This window comes from Herpailurus yagouaroundi, unplaced genomic scaffold (assembly GCF_014898765.1).
Source record: "Herpailurus yagouaroundi ecotype Mexico unplaced genomic scaffold, PumYag 193, whole genome shotgun sequence".
Taxonomy (NCBI): Eukaryota; Metazoa; Chordata; class Mammalia; order Carnivora; family Felidae; genus Herpailurus; species Herpailurus yagouaroundi.
Genome location: NW_024412424.1, coordinates 5,219,008 through 5,235,565, shown reverse-complemented (window position 1 = coordinate 5,235,565; position 16,558 = coordinate 5,219,008). Strand labels below are relative to the sequence as shown.

General features: G+C 53.5%; 2 protein-coding genes across 4 annotated transcripts; both read left to right on the top strand.

Moving 5' to 3' along the window:
• Window positions 1-329: 329 nt before the first annotated feature.
• Window positions 330-12,217, top strand: LOC121011118 (serine protease 44-like). Of its 3 annotated transcripts, XR_005781500.1 has the most exons (7): window positions 330-1,083; window positions 1,419-1,575; window positions 2,248-2,513; window positions 3,508-3,671; window positions 7,899-8,023; window positions 11,443-11,628; window positions 12,111-12,217. XR_005781500.1 is itself a non-coding variant. In XM_040445146.1 (5 exons), the coding sequence occupies exons 1-5, from the start codon at window positions 789-791 to the stop codon at window positions 7,929-7,931; spliced, it is 915 nt and encodes a 304-aa protein (XP_040301080.1). In that variant the 5' UTR covers window positions 330-788; the 3' UTR covers window positions 7,932-8,261. The 3 variants fall into 3 exon arrangements, 2 of the variants coding, with proteins under 2 accessions (XP_040301080.1, XP_040301079.1); XM_040445146.1 differs by lacking the exons at window positions 11,443-11,628; window positions 12,111-12,217 and having other exon boundaries at window positions 7,899-8,261; XM_040445145.1 differs by lacking the exons at window positions 7,899-8,023; window positions 11,443-11,628; window positions 12,111-12,217 and adding an exon at window positions 4,231-4,891 and having other exon boundaries at window positions 331-1,083.
• On the top strand, window positions 11,207-15,360 carry LOC121011285 (serine protease 44-like). Its single transcript, XM_040445558.1, has 5 exons — window positions 11,207-11,270; window positions 12,145-12,271; window positions 12,630-12,892; window positions 13,284-13,444; window positions 14,889-15,360. Exons 1-5 carry the CDS (start codon window positions 11,207-11,209, stop codon window positions 15,120-15,122), a joined length of 849 nt encoding a protein of 282 aa, XP_040301492.1. The 3' UTR covers window positions 15,123-15,360.
• The last annotated feature ends 1,198 nt before the right edge of the window (window positions 15,361-16,558 follow it).

Genomic DNA, 16,558 nt, shown 5'->3' with positions numbered 1-16,558 from the left:
ACCTCTGCACCCGTGTCAAGATTTGTTGACAAATCGGGGTTGTCAAGATCTGTTATTTTAGCCAGTCTGCTGGTGTGTTGTGATATCTCATCGTGGTTTGCATTTGCCCTGCGCTAACGGCTCCGTTCAGGTGGAGGTTGATTTTAAAATTTTTGTTTTAACGTTTATTTATTATTGAGAGACAGAGCGAGACAGAGCATGAGCATGGGAGGGGCAGAGAGAGAAGGAGACACAGAATTTGAAGCAGGCTCCAGGCTCTGAGCTGTCAGCACAGAGCCCGACGGGCGGGGGGCTCGAACCCACCAACTGTGAGATCATGACCTGAGCCGGAGTCGGACGCCCAGCCGACTGAGCCACCCAGGCGCCCCTAGGTGGAGGTTGATTTTTAAAAGGTGGCACTGCCATCTCTAAGGCGGTGGTGGGTGCCGTTGAGGGCAGCGTGTCCGTATCCGCTGAGCAGTCCTGATCTTGACCGTGAACCCGCGGGGGAGGAGGAGCGGCGAGGCGCGCTGCACGCCGGGCGCGGGGCTGCAGGTGCGTGGCTGCGGGGTCAGCGGTGGCACCCTGTGGCGGGCCCAAGGCCCGGGCCCCAAGTGCCCGGGAGGCTCGCAAAGTCGGGACGAAAAGCCTCCCCGAGTCACGACTCCGCGGCCTGCGCCACCCGTCAGGCCACCCAGCGGGCGCGGCGGGACCCTGATCTCCGCGGAACGCGGTTTCCCGCCAACGCGAGGGCAGGGCCGCCAGCCGCCGCGAGGGGGCGCTGCGAGAGGCGCGGCGCCGGCGGGCCCATGGCGTCCCCGGGTGGTGGCTCCCTCGGCCTCTTGCTCTGGCTCCTGCTCTTCCAGCCGCCGCTCGGTGGGGCGCAGGGCGGGTCGGCGCCGTCCCCACCCTCCCCATCCCCCTCCGGGGGCGGCCGCGAGGACCGCCGCGAGAGCGTGTCGAGGGTTGCAGGATCTTCTGCGACCCCCGTGCCCCAAGAGGCTGCCACTTCCCCACAGATGGCGGCGGTCACCCCAGTTGACCCTGGTTCCTACAGGGCTGCGGCCATTCCTCAGCCAGCGGCAAGGTCGCTGTTTCCTGCAGGTGATGTTTCGGGCCAGGCCCTGCCGCGGAGAACTGGCCTGGGCCCAGGGGGATGGGACTCTGCTCTAGGGGAGGGTCTCACGCGAAGATGGTTTTTCCCAGGGGAGGAGAGGCTCTGAGTGGTCCCAACCCTGCCCTTGAGCTCGGAGGGGACATGGCCATTGTCTTGGGGGGATACAGAGCTGCTCGGGGGTGGGGGGGGGGGGGGGGGGGGGGGTTCTGAGGGGACATGACCTTGCTTTGAGGGTTCTGAGACTTCTGAGGATTATCCGGCTCTGCTGGTGGGGCTGTCATGGCTTTACTTTCAGTCCCCTCCCTTCCTTGACCTGCTCCAGGATGTGGCCACAGGTCTATGAGGATAGTTGGTGGAATACCCGCCCCAGAGAGGAAGTGGCCCTGGCAGGTGAGCCTGCAGATCAAGGATAAACACACGTGCGGAGGCTCCCTCATTGCCAGCCGGTGGGTGCTGACCGCTGCCCACTGCATACTTGGGTGAGTGTCTGGGGTTCTGGGCTTAGGCTCCTGTTCAGCAGGCCCTGTGACCTGTAGCCCGTCTTGTCCCCCTCCCTGAGCTTCCTCTTCCTTATCTGAAGAAGGGGGTCATAGTCCCTGCTCTTCAGACTGCAGGCAGAGGTAAGTGATGGCAGGGCCCTTGGTAGCCTGAAAAGGCAAGACCCCAAATCAGGTTCAAAGCTTGTGCCGATTAGTCTTCAAGCCAAGTGGCAAGAAAGGGGCAAGATGCCAGCTGAGAGGCAGTGTCTGGGCAAAGACCGGCAAGGGGGAATACTTAAGAAGAGTGGAGTGTAGGAAACCAATTTGGCCAGATTAGTGGTCTCACGCTTTAACGAGCATGGAAACACCTGCAGAGCTTGTTAAAACACAGATTGCCTGTCCCCACTCCCCCCCCCCCCCCCCCCCCACCAGTGTCTCTGATGCAGTAGATCAGAAATGCCATCTGAGAATCCGCATCTCTAACAAGTTCCCAGGTGATGCTGATGCATCACCAGCGAACCCGCCTTGGAGCACCACTGGATGGATTGGTCACGGGTCCGGGGATGGGACCCGGTTTGGAGGGAGGGAAGTGGTTTGATGGAGATAGGGCCAGGCTGGGAAGGCCCAGAAGATGCGGAAGGGGGGTGTCGACCCTCTGGGATCTCTCTGCAGCCACGTGGAGTACACCGTGAAGATGGGAGACGTCCACGTGAACCATACCTCCAGGATGGCCATCCAGGTGCCGGTCCGGGACATCGTTATTCACAAATATTACAATCCTGTTGGAAGCATTGAGAATGACATTGCCCTCATCCTGCTGGAGTTCCCTGTGAATTTTTCCTCTCACATCCAGCCCGTGTGCCTCCCTGAAAAGATGTTCATGGTGGAAGCTGGTATGGAGTGCTGGGTGACTGGATGGGGAAAACGAAAAGAAACAGGTGAGACTGGAGCAAGACTCTAAGCTCAGGCCAGGCAAGAGGCTGCCTGGTGCCCCGTGGTTGGCCTACGAGCTAAAGGGGGAGGCGGGGAGGCCATTTTCTAGCAAGAGGGTAAGGGAGGAGGCCGCAGAATGCTGGTAGGGAGCGATTGATGGTGTTACAGATTTCGATTAGAATCTCAGGACCTGGGGTCTTGGGTGACAAGCAAGGTGGACTCTCTCTGGGGTGGACTTTAGCCCAGGGGGTGTTGATCTGTCTGCTAATGGGAGCTGTCCCAAGCCAGCTTGGGTGATGGTGGATGGAGGGCTTCCTGTGAGTGAAAAGAGACGTGAGAACTAACTCCTGGTGAGGCTGGTAGGGCCTCCTGTCCCTGGGGAGAGTTTGGATTCAGTACCTTTGGGGCACTACCTGTCCAAGAGTTTATGGTCCTGCTCCAAAGGAAAGTCACTTCGCTGATGCACGGGACAACTGCCGCTCTTACTAAGCATCCTGAGTGACAGACATTTGGTTTTGATTTCTCATGGCTGGTAAGGCCTCTTTCTCTCCTGATCTGTTCTTCCTCCTCCTATCTCCATTAGAAAAAAAAATTGTTTTTAACGTTTATTTTTGAGAGAGAGACAGAGTGTGAGCAGGGGAGAGGCAGAGAGAGAGGGAGACACAGACTCTGAAGCAGGCTCCAGGCTCTGACCTGTTAGCATAGGGCCCGACGCGGGGCTCGAACTCACGGACCGTGAGATCATGACCTGAGCCGAAGTCGGCCGCTCAACCGACTGAGCCACCCAGGCGCCCCTCCTGTCTTCGTTTTGATTCTCCCCTCCTCCCCTCCCCACGTCCACTTTGGGCCTCCTTTCCTCCAGTGTCAAATGGGGACAGTATTCACTGCCGCGGGGGGTGTCTGTATGTGAACATACCGTATGGAGACCAAGAATGGACACCCGGGGCTCCGGTTTTGGTCTGCTAGGCAGATCCACCAACTCCTAAATCTTCTCTACAGATAAACCCGAAGATGCTCCGGAACAACTTCAGGAGGCCAAGCTAAACGTTGTACGTTACGAGGAGTGCAATAGGGCACTCAAGGAACAGATGGAAAGTGGTAGTGACTTAGTGAAAAAAGGGGCTGTCTGTGGTTACAGTTCCCGAGGAAAGGACACCTGCCAGGTCAGTTCACGGGCCCTCGCTATCTTAGCATCTTGTTCCGCCACAGTTTCCTCTTTCACGGGCAGTGGGGCCCGTGTTATCCACCAGCCCCTCCGGTCACCCTTCGTTCAAGTCAAGGGGGTTCCAGGGGACACACTGCCAAGGCCAGGCTGGCCCGACTGGATCCTTCAGTAGGACCTGCGCTGCCTGCAGGGAGCTGGGAGAGGACGGGCGATTCAGGCAGAAAATACCAGTAATGCCAGTCACGTGTTTTGAACCCCTTCTAATGTGACAGGCAATACTTGGGTGAAGGCTTCACTCGTTATGATTACCTCAGAGTGTGTCCATTTCCTTGGCTTATATTCCGTTCTTTATACACGATTTTTTGAGTGTGTATACGCATTTTGTTTGCTCACGTTTTCAACTCTCTGATCTGATATCCCCAGAAACCTAGGGCTGGTGGAAGCCCAGGGAAACCCCACGCGTGCCTGTCTCCCCAGGCCTGGCAGTGTAATCAGCCAGTTCTGATACTGATTTGTTTCATCCCTGTGTTTTTTTTTTTTTTCTCCTCTTTCTCCAGGGAGATTCTGGGGGCCCCATGGCCTGTGAATTTAATGAAACATGGGTCCAGGTGGGGATTGTGAGCTGGGGCTTTGGCTGTGGTCGCAGAAATTTTCCCGGAGTTTATACAGAAGTTAGTTTCTACAAGGACTGGGTCATTGATCACTTGAGTCAGGCTTGCTGTTGGGACTCAGCAGACTTCTTCATACTTCTGTGCGTGGTGCTGCCCCTGGGCATCCTGGTGGCCCCGTGATCACCCCTGCCCACTCCCCTCCTGTTTCTGACTCTCACACGAGGCCCCTCCTCTTCATTGCCCTTTCCTCCAATGCTGGTTGGGATCCACTGACCCCATAGAGAGCTACCCAGTAGAGAGTGGCAGTAAGCCCGGAGCCCTGAAAGTGTCCCAGCCTGATGCCCCAGTCACCTGCCTCGGCCACACCCACACCTTGGCTGTGCTCTGCCTGCTGGGAAGGAGGCAGCCGACCTGCCAGCTGGAGCCCGGTGCTTCCCTGACGCCTTGGAGAGCCTCTTCCAAAGAAGAGACCTCATGAGCAGTGAGACAGCATTCGACGTGGCTGTGGTCTCAGGCTTTCACCTGACAGTGAGCTTGGTGATCGTGCAGAGAGAGCCAGGCGGTGTCACCAGGGCCCTGCTGAGGTCTGAGGCCTGGGGGTTCCACCTCCAACCCAGGTGTCTGGGACTGGGCAAAGTTCCCCCCTACCCAGTGCGGATCCACCTGGATCCTGCTGGGGCAGCCCCACGATGGGGCCCCCTTTCTTGAGTACCCAGTGGCCACGTCCAGGCTCACCCCAAGTCGTGCGGAGACTGTGGAGATCTTAGATGTCAATGAATAAACATTTGCGGTGCGTTCTTATTTGTTCTGAAGTTCCGGTCTCCTGAATGTTGTGGGGTTGCCTACGACATGCTCTGTAGAGAACTAGTTTCCAGTGTAGCTTGGAAAGCAGTGCATGGGGTCTAGAAGATCCAGAGGTGAGGAATTCGCCTACCTTGATCTAAGTCTCATCAATGCCCTCCTATTACAGCCATCAGCATCTCTGGCCGGAAGTGTTGGGTCAGAAGCAGGGGGAGCAAGAGAACGGAGATTGGAGCTGGACACACTCACACACCCTCGTACCTCTCCGTGCTGCCCCATACCAGGCATGCCTTGAGGAGACACCAGGGGCTGGGTGTCAAGACACTTTGAGCCCAAAGAGCTGAGTTCCCACAAGGGGAGGGTGGGTGGGAGGGCCTGGCTGTGTGTGTGTGTGTGTGTGTGTGTGTGTGTGTGTGTATGTGTGTGTACGGCTTCTTTACCCAATCACCAGACCAAGTGTCCCGTAGTCCTCTGGACTGGCTGCTGATCACCCCCCAGCCTCTGTCTCTTGCCCACCGTTCCTTCCGCGGCCAGTGCTAGAGCTCCCAGTTACCATGGACCTCAGCGGGCAGTCTGTGATAGTCCCCCCTGCTGCTGGAGGGAGGCCAGGGTGGGACACTGCTTTGCAAACCCCAGCTGGTTCCAGCTAAACTCCGTTAATGCTACTACTGTCCTTTCACGGACATGCACACGCGGGCAGACCTGGGGCTCCGAGTCCTGCTACATCCCACTCTGACTTACAGCTTTCCTTCAAGCCAACTTGTCCTTTCCTGTGATGTTCCCTGCGGGGCACATCGCTCGGGCTTCGTTTCCTTCTCTCTTCCTCCTCTGTGGTTAAGACCCAGCTCAAACATTCAGTCCTCCCCAGAACCTCCCCTGTGCACTCCCCCCGGGTTGTGAAATGTGCTTTCTTCTAGGCTCCTGGTGGTCTCGTGTCCGTTCCTTACTCTTGCTTCCACTGGGGGACGTTTAGGTCCCCAAGGTCAGGGGACTCTGCCCACTCATTCTCTACCTTCCACCCTCCAGTTCTAGGCTTGGAACAGAGCAAGACTTCAGGAAATACTTGGTAAATGAGTGACAGGCAGGGGTCACAGCCCTGGCTGTAGGAAGAGTCCCCAAGCTCTGGGAACTTTGTGGTCCAGATGGGGTGTCCTGTAGCATGTGATATTAGAATGTGTTTCCTACTGGGGGCAGGGACAGAGACAAGAATTCAGTCAAGTGGCCTGGTTTCCTGAGGATGAAACTCTGGCTCCCAGGCAGCAGGACATCAACTCCAAGTGATAGCCATTCTGTCCAACCAATATTTGCAGAATACGTTTTGTGGGGCAGGCATGGGGCTGAGGCGACAGATAAGATGGGCACCGCAGGTAGGAGGGAAGAGCTGGACGGTAGGAAGACCCTTAGGTCAGGGGCGTGGTGGCCGGACCGAACCACCCTTTGAAAGGGACCAATGACACAGGCGAAGGAGGAGGTTGACGTGCAGGCAAGTTCTCCCCAAAATATTAAACTTTAAAGAGAAAAGAAACAAAGCAAAAAACGCTGGGGTTTCCAGTCATAAGAAGCAAGTGATATAGAGCAATGAATGTTCCCAGTGCTCAGATTGCAGTGTTGAAATACAGTTTCCCACTGAGACCAGGTGTGAAAAATCTCCAGGTGTGGAGCAGGAAATGTGTAGGGGGAGATAAAAATGTCATATCACACCAGATAGGAAGCTATCCAAACAATCAGAATGCTGTCAAAAGGGCTCAGGAGCCAACCAGAAGAGGTGCCTTGTAGGGACATGTGGGGTTCCCGCTAAATCCCACTTGCAGAGAAAGCACATCATTCCCCGGCTCCTGAAAATACTGACTCACGTCTGCGCCCCTCACTGAAGCTGCACTCAGCTGGAGGGATGGACCCACTCAAGATTACATCCTTTCACGGTGCAGCCCGTGCCGGATGACTGACATGTGGGGACAGAAAGGCCCAGACTTCTTTTCTTTTTTTAATTTTTTAATGTTTATTTTTGAGAGAGAGACAGAGCATGAGCAGGGGAGGGGCAGAGAGAGAGGGAGACACAGAATCTGAAGCAGGCTCCGGGCTCTGAACTGTCAGCACAGAGCCTGATGTGGCGCTCAAACTCCCGGGTCACGAGATCATGACCTAAGCTGAAATCAGATGCTTAACCAACTGAGCCACCCAGGTGCCCCTGGAAAGGCCCAGACTTTTTGCCTCACTTGGGGACAACTTAGAAGGGCTTCTTGTAGGATCAGCTGAAACCTCAGCTGGGTATCATAGCTCAGCTCCTCCCCTTGCCCAGTTCTGCCTCCCTTGCTCCCTTAGAGCTTTATCTCCCAAGAGTGCCCCTCAACAGACCCTCGCTTTCACTTCTGTCTCAGGGGAGCCCCATCCGACACACGTGGCCTGGCTGAGACGGGACAGTCTGAGTTGCAAGAAGTGTTTCAGTCCTCTGTGGCTGTGTGACCAACCACCCCCAAACCCAGTTGCTAAAAATAACCGTTTTGCTTTTGTGTTTGTGTGTGTGTGTGTGTGTGTGTGTGTGCGGTTTTTACGTTCTGTGAAGCAGCCATGAATTAGCAAATACCGAACAACTTCTCAGAGACATACAGGAGCAGATTCCTGGGAACCTCGTTTCACAACATTTTTATCAGGTGGTCAATATATAACTTTATTTTCTGATTGTTTCTGGTTGAAGGCATCTTATTTAATATACTCCATTGATTTGTTATCATCGAACTCATGGCCAACAGAAGTGGAAATCATGCCTCCAAGAAGCTTACCTAACATCTGTTTTCTCTGCCTGCGCCTCACAGCGTGGAGTCCTTAGCAACCGTCGGCAGCCCTAAGCGATATGTCATTTTAAACAGCAAAATCACCAGCGAAATAACACAAAATTGAAAGAAAAAATGTGGCGCTTGACAGATTGGGAACAGGACAGGTATGTACACTAGGAGCTGAAACTAGAAGGCATCCAGCCGTCTCGACCTCATCCTTGCGTTATTTCTGATGATGTGTGTCACCCCTCCCTTTGTTCCTTTTACTTAATATTATCACTGGTTTTGAGCCATTTGATTAAGTCGTACTTCTGTCTAGTTTTGTTCTGGGTTTAAAAAAAATTTTTTTTTTTTAAATTTAGTTCATTTTGAGAGAAAGAATGAGCGGGGGGAGAGGCAGAGAGAGAGGAAGAGTGAATCCCCAAAGCAGGCTCTGTGCTGTCAGTGCAGAGCCTGACTTGGGGCTCGATCTCATGCACCGTGAGAGCATGACCTGAGCCGAAATCAAGAGTCAGATGCTTAACTGACTGAGCCACACAGGCGCCCCTGTCCAGTTTCATTCTTGTTTCTTTGGTGTTCATTGAGCTTCTTGGATCTCTAGGGTAATAGTTTCTATTAAATGTGGAAAATGTTTGCCCAGTGTTTCTTTAAATATTTTTGTCTCTGCTGTCCAGCACCTTCCTTTTGGGAGTGCAATGACACATGTATTAGGGCACAGCCCACATTGTTCTGTTTATTTTTATTTTTGTTTATTTTAAACATTTTTAATTTTTGAGAGAGAGAGAGAGAGAGAGAGTGAGTGAGCAGGGGAGGGGCAGAGCGAGAGCAAGACTCTCAAGCAGGCTCCACTCTGTCAGTACAGAGGAGCCAGACGAGGAGCTCGATCCTATGAACCATGAGATCATGACCTGAGCCGAAAGCAAGAGTCAGATGCCCAATTGACTGAGCCACCCAGGCGTCCCTCCTAGAAATATTCTTGAGCTTTATTTGGGATGCAGTAAAATTACTTGGAAATTGATATTTTCGGGGCTTGCTTTAAAGATTTGTTAGACAGACAGTGCCTGGGTGGCTCAGTTGGTTAAGCATATGACTTAAGCTCAGGTCATGATCTCATAGTTCGTGAGTTCGAGTCCCACTTCGGGTGAGCTTGAGCCCTGCATCTCTCTCTCTCTCTCTCTGCCCCTTATGGGATTCTTTCCTTCTGTCTCTGCCCCTTGCTCACTTGTGCCCTCTCTCTCTCTCAAAAAAAAAAAAAAAAATTGTTAGGACTGTAACATCAGTCTAGGAACTAGTATTTCCTGTTGTTGAGGCAAGACCTTCTTGAATATGCTATCCAGTGGTCTGTGAGTCCTGGGTTTTTCCAGTGTGGCTGATGGAAACAGGCACTATTTCTGTCCCCATGCGAACACCAGCCATTGTTACTTCTGATCCTTTCAAGTGGTTATTTCTCCGGCCACAGGTAGCCCCTCCCTTCCCCCCCCCCCCCCCACAAGCCCTGCTCAGTACACCAGGGAATACTCAAGCGAGGAACTCTGCAGATCTCCAGAGTTCTCTCCCCTCCCCTGCCTCAGTGCGTAGCTGCCTGGGGGTCCCCTGGCCCCCAGCTTCACTTGCTCCCCTGAGGGGTTCCCCTTTTCTGAGCTACAGCCTGGAAACTCTCTCAAGGCTGCAAGCATTGGTCATCATAGGACTCACCCCATTTACTTTCCATCCATCAGTCCTACCCTTTGTGGCCTGCTGTCCAGTGTCTTAAAAACTGCTGTTCCATACTTTTTGCCCATATTTGGTTGTTGTTTACATGGGAAGGGCAATCCCTATTAGTCTGTCTCGGCCAGAAGGACAAGTGAGCACATGTGTTTACTAATATTCTTCTATAATTAAAATAAATATCTGTCATATCTTTTTTAAAGTTTCTTTATTTTGAGAGAGAGAGAGACAGAGCGAGCAGGAGAGGGATGCAGGGCTCGAACTCGTGAACCACGAGATCATGACCTGAGCCAAAACCATGAGTCAGATGCTTAACCGGCTGAGCCATCCAGGTGCCCCTGTCTGTCATATCTTTAAGTTACTTTCCTTTATTCCGTATTTTTCATTCTTTTATCTTATTCGGTCTTACTAGAATGTCTCTTCTTAAGCTTTTCAGAGAACACAATTCTGATTGTGTTCATCTTCATAATTTTGTCTCTATTGACTTCTGCTGTTATTTCCCGGTTTTTCCTTTCTTTCTCCCAAATCCTGTCTTTGATTTTTACTCCATTGATCATTTTCAGTTTCTGAGTTGCATATTTAGCTCCTTGGTTATCAGTCCTCTTTGTTTTATAATATGGTCAAAGCGATACATTACTTTCTAGAACTATAGCTGGCTCATACGTGATTTCGTATGTAGTGCTTTCATCGGCAGTGATCTTTAAATTGTCATTACTTCTGTCATGATTTCCTTTTTTTTAAGTTTCAAGTTTTTATTTAAATTTGAGTTAGCTAACATATATGGTAAAATTGGTTTCAGGAGTAGAATTTAGTGATTCATCACTTACGTATAACACCTAGTGCTCATTACAAGTGCCCCCCTTAATGCCCGTCACCCATCTCGCCCATCCCCCACCCACCCCCCTCCATCAACCCTCAGTTTGTTCTCTATAGTTAAGAGTCTCTTATGGTTTGCTTCTCTCTCTCTCTTTTTTCCCCTTCCCCTATGTTCATCTGCTTTGTTTCTTAAGTTCCATATATGAGTGAAATCATATGGTATCTGTCTTTCTCTGACTGACTTATTTTGCTTAGCATAATACACTCTAGCTCCATCTACGTCGTTGCAAATGGCAAGATTTCTTTCTTTTTAATCACTGAGTAATACTCCATTGTGCATTGTGTGTGTATATATACATATATATGTATATTATATACATATTATACACACACACACACACACACACACACACCCCATATTTTCTTTATCCTTTCACCAGTTGATGGACATTTGGGCTCTTTCCATAGTTTGGCTATTGTTGGTAATACTGACATAAACATTGGGTGCATATACCCCTTCAAATCTGCATTTTTGTATCCTTTGGGTAAATACCTAATAGTGCAATTGCTGGGTCCTAGGCTAATTCTGTTTTTAACTTTTTGAGGAACCTCCATACTGTTTCCAGAGGGGCTGCACCAGTTTGCATTCCCACCAACAGTGCAAGAGGGTTCCCTTTTCACCACATCATCACCAACATCATGATTTCCTTTTAAATAGGAGGATCATTTTCTAGAGGGGGGGACCCGGGTCCGGCCAACGCGAGGGCAGGGCCGCGGGCCGCCGCGAGGGGGCGCGCGACAGGGCTGCGGGCACCAGCGAGCTCATGGCGTCCCGCGGGGGCTTCCTGGGCCTCCAGCTCTGCCTCCTGCTCCTCCAGCCTCTGCTCGGTGGGGCCGATCGGCGGCAGGCAGCGAGCGGGCGGGGAGGGGGCTGGGCTGCTGGCGGGGAGGGGTCGTGGTGAGGGTGCGGGGGTGGGGGGTTGGGAAAGAGTAGACAAAGGGGGCAAGGGTAGGCTAGGGGTGCGCTCAGCCCAGCTCCTGTGTCACTGGTCTTCCCCAGGTAAGGATTACCGCCCTAGCCAGGGTCCTGCGTTGACCTCAGGAAGCCCAGAGACGCCGTCGCCTCCAGGGCTCCTGGAATCCTCGATGACAGTATCCACTGCAACCCCTGGGCCTCCAACACTCACAGTGGGAGAGGCCTCAGAGTCCACCTAGACCACTGGATCCCAAACGTTCTCTCCTCAAGGTACTGCTTCTGTACGGGTCGGCACAGGCCTGCCTGGGAGGCCAGAAGGGAATGCTGCTTGGGTGGGTAGACCGCGGGGTCTCAGTCTATCTTGGAGGGTTTGAGAGGAAACCTGGCTCTGCCCCCGGGGGCATCCGGAGGGGGTGGTAGGGGACAACGGCTGCACCTCCGGTACTTTCTCTCTCTCTCTCTCTTTTTAATGTTTATTTATTTTGGGGGGAGAGAGAGAGAGAGAGAGAGAGCGCGCGCGCGCGCGCGTGTGCACACACACACACACACACACGCACGCGCGCGCATGAGTGGGGGAGGGGCAGAGAGAGGAGGAGACACAGAATCCCAAGCAGGCTCCAGGCTCTGAGCTGTCAGCACAGAGCCCGATGTGGAGCTCGAACCCACAAACTGTGAGATCATGACCTGAGCTGAAGTTGGACACCTTAACCAACTGAGCCACCCGGGTGCCCCATCCAGTCCCTTCTCTTTAGTGAGCCAACCAGGATGCGGCCACAGGTCTATGAGGGGGAATGCCGGCCCCCAGAAGGAAGTGGCCCTGGCAGGCGAGCCTGCAGATCAGTAACAAACACGTATGCGGAGGCTCCCTCATTGCCAGCCGGTGGGTGCTGACCGCTGCCTACTGCGTCACTGGGTGAGTGTCCGGGCCCCGCGCTTGGGGCCCCTGGTCAGGCTCTGTGACCTGGAGCCAGTCTTGTCCCCCTCCCTGAGCTTCCTCTTCCTCGGCTGGAAAGGAAGTCCCAGCCCCCTACTTTTTATTCAGCCTGGAATGAGGCCCTGGGAATTAACCTTTCCACCAAGTTCCCACGCGCTGCTCTGGTAGTGTTGGGACCTCCTTTGGAGAACCACTGGAGACAGCGGTTAGGGTCTGGGGCCCGGGTGTGGTTTGCAGGCAGGCCGGTGCCTGACGGCTGGCTTAGGAGACAAGGGCCAGGCTGGGAAGAACCTGGAAGGCGTGGGAGGGGATCGACGCGAAGGGCATCTTCCCACAGCCATGAGGAGTATACAGTACGGCTGGGAGACAAATCGTTATGTCCTAATTCCAAAACTACACTCGTGGTTCCAGTTGAAGACATCGTTTGCCACCGCTTTTGTGATGATACAACTTTGAGACACGACATTGCCCTCGCTCTGCTGGCCTTTGCTGTGAATTACTCCTCCTACATCCAGCCTGTGTGCCTCCCTGAGAAGTCTTTCCAAGCAGAAACTGGGACGGAGTGCTGGGTGACTGGCTGGGGCCGACTGGAAGAAGGAGGTGAGACTGATGGGGTGGGGGGGAGCTGAGGGGGCACCCTGGTGCCCTGGGGGTGGCCCACAAGCTAGAGGGAGGGACAGGGAGGCTGGTTCTTTCCCAGGAGGACATACTGCCGGGGTAGTATCCGAACTGCGTTAAGAATGGGTTGGAATGTTAGCACCTGGAGGCTCCGGGGCCCGGGTACCAGAGATGATGGGTTCTCTCCAGCACGGATTTCAACTCTAGGGGGACGAGCTGTTCCTCCGGGAAAGTACCTGCTGTGGCCATGGGACAGTACCTACTGCCCCAACGTCCTCTGAGGAGGCACTGAGTGTGAGCGCCCTGAGCCAGAGCCAGAGCGGGTTTGGGGGGCTCTCTCCTCTCATGCAGACCCTGACTTGTCTCCTCATAGTTTTAGCACCGATGCCAGTTCTTCTTCAGGAGACAGAGCGACACATTCTTCACCACAAGAAATGCAACTGGATATTGCAGACACAGTTAGGAACGTTTCGCAGCATGGTGAGAAAAGGGATGATCTGTGCCTATCGAGCAGAGAAGAAGCGTATCTGTAAGGTCAGTTCATGGCTCCACTGTGGCCCCTGCAGTGAGCACGTCCCCTCCCAGTTTCCTCATTCGCAAGCGGCACAGCCTCCTCCTCCCTCGTGGCTCCCCTGAGCTGGCCTGGCCTGTTCCATCAAAGGGGAGCAGTCCTTGCTGGCCTGGGGGCACTGCCACGGTGTGGGGAAGCTGGGGCAGGTAACGCTAATAACAGAAGTCCCTTTAATTGAGTTCCTCCTCTGTGGCACTTACGGTGTGAGCCACTGTGGGCACTGACCCCCACTAGCTCTGTGAACCCACATCATAACCCCGCGGCATAGACATCGTACCAATTATACAGATGAGGTGAGGTCCAAAGATGTCAGCTCCAGGTTCCCCCGTGGGTGCTTGCAGGACTCCTAGAGGATGAGTGTTTGGGTTTCTTGGAAAGAGAACAGCATTGTAGGGAGAGGGATCAGCATGTGGAGCAGCTCAGAGGTCCCAGGGAACGTGTCACGTTTAGGGAATGTTTTCCAGGTCTGGACCAAATGAGGTGGCAAATGTGGCCAGAGAAGAGGGTTGGAGTCAGAGTACGTGTGGCCTGGGGTGCTGGTCCGAGCTTCTAGACGCCGTCTGGGCAGGACTGTGGGCTAGACGTTTGTTTCCATCATCTAGGCGATGGTGCTGAGTCCCGAGCGGGACGTGGGAGGATGAGGGGGTGAAGAAGGTGTGTCTGACGTTGAATCATGAGCTCTGGGTGACTGAGTGCCGTTGAGGGAGGGGACGAGGGAGAGGTTAGGAGGGCTGTCTGTTTCTGTCTGAGTTGGTTGGTGCGGGGCCACCAGAGCAGATCTGGGAAGGACGTGCGGTGCTCTGGGTGAGGTGGGGGGTATACGGGATGTCTGAGACTGTCTGGACACAGGGAAGTGATGCATGCATGGTGTTGGATATATGGGTTTAAGGTCAGGGAATTTCAGGTTAGACCCTCACGCAGGGTCGATACTCAAAATATTTCACATCCTTTGAGGCCCAGGACCGAGCAATTAGAATAGACACCAACCTTAGAGCTGGAGGAGGACTCCGGAGGCTGGGCCAGGAGATGCCCCTTTGGTGGCTGGGTCATGGGAGGCTTGGAGAGGATCATGGGGGTGCTCAGGGTCAGTTGAGGAACAGGGGTATTCAAAGAGAATTCAATATATTACCAGCACTGTTGCTGTACTGGGGCCTACTGGCTGTACATCCCTGAGCACCTGGGAAGGAGGAGGATTTCTAGAGGATGTTAAACGTTTCACTTAGCTTTCGACTCTCAAATGTTCCCAGAAGCCATGGGCTGGTGCAGGCTCAGGGGAGGTCGTGGGGAAGCCCCATGCGTGCCCATCTCCCCGGGCCCTGCAGTGTAATCTTAAGCCAGTTCTGATGTTGATTCTCTTCCATCCCTGTGTTTTGTTTTGTTTTGTTTTGTTTTTTTCTCTTTCTCCAGGGAGATTCTGGAGGCCCCCTGGTCTGTGAATTTAATGAAATATGGGTCCAGGTGGGAATTGTGAGCTGGGGCATTGGCTGTGGTCGCAGAAATTTTCCTGCGGTTTATACAGAAGTTAGTTTCTATAGGGACTGGGTCATTGATCACTTGAGTCAGGCTTGCTCTTGGGACTCAGCAGGCTCTTTCATACTTCTGTGCCTGGTGCTGCCCCTGGGCATCCTGGTGGCCCCATGATCACCCCTGCCCACTCCCCTCCTGTTTCTGACTCTTCACACTGGGCCTGTCCTCCAACCTCCCCCTCCTCCTCATTGCCCTTTCCTCCAATGCTGGTTGGGATCCACTGACCCGGTAGAGAGCTACCCAGTAGAGAGTGGCAGTAAGCCCGGAGCCCTGAAAGTGTCCCAGCCTGATGCCCCAGTCACCTGCCTCGGCCACACCCACACCTTGGCTGTGCTCTGCCTGCCGGGAAGGAGGGAGTACAGGCATCCCAGCCTGAGAGCCAGCCGACCTGCCAGCTGGAGCCCGGTGCTTCCCTGACGCCTTGGAGAGCCTCTTCCAAAGAAGAGACCTCATGAGCAGTGAGACAGCATTCGACGTGGCTGTGGTCTCAGGCTTTCACCTGACAGTGAGCTTGGTGATCGTGCAGAGAGAGCCAGGCGGTGTCACCAGGGCCCTGCTGAGGTCTGAGGCCTGGGGGTTCCACCTCCGACCCAGGTGTCTGGGACTGGGCCAAGTTCCCCCCTACCCAGTGCGGATCCACCTGGATCCTGCTGGGGCAGCCCCGCGATGGGGCCCCCTTTCTTGAGTACCCAGTGGCCACGTCCAGGCTCACCCCAAGTCGTGCGGAGACTGTGGAGATCTTAGATGTCAATGAATAAACATTTGCAGTGCATTCTTATTTGTTCTGAAGTTCCAGTCTCCTGAACGTTGTGGGGTTGCCTATGACATACTCTGTAGAGAAACTAGTTTCCCATGTGTCAAAGAAACTATTCGTGGTTTTCATGGAGCCCTTGAGGGAGCCGTAAGTCCCCACCTGCTCGGGTGGGAGTCCTCTGCATGGTTTTAGCTCGCTGGGTCCTGCTCCCCGGACTCAGTATGTTTGCCTGGAGCTTTGTAGCTTAATTTAACAGCCCCTGGAGCTCAGAAGAGAGGATCACAAGAGACCAAAACTGGAAGCAAGAATGAAGTTAGGGCATGAGAAATATTCCTTCTCTTCTGCTTCTTCCACTTGCTGCTATCACTGCCCATTTTATTAACAAGCATTTGTACTCTCAGAGGGAGGAAGGCAAGGGAGATTCGGTGTGGGAGGCACTGGTTCATTACCCTTATTCTCTGGTCCGGTGTCCCAGCATCTCTCTGTCTGTGTCTGGCTTCTGATCAACTCCTCCCAGTCTCCTGTCCCCTGTCGTTCCAGGGGTCAATGTTTTAGATCCCATACATCAGTGGGCTCAGAGGGCAGTCCGTGTCAATCCTATATGTTGTGGGAGGAAGGTTGGGGTTGGGACCGAGCTTATTAATAAGTATTGAACCATCAGCTTTAAGAAGCCACTGAATATAAATGGGCTAACCCAATAAATTTAACTTCTTCCTTTTTTTTTTAATTTTTTTTTCAACATTTATTTATTTTTGGGACAGAGAGAGACAGAGCATGAATGGGGGAGGGGCAGAGA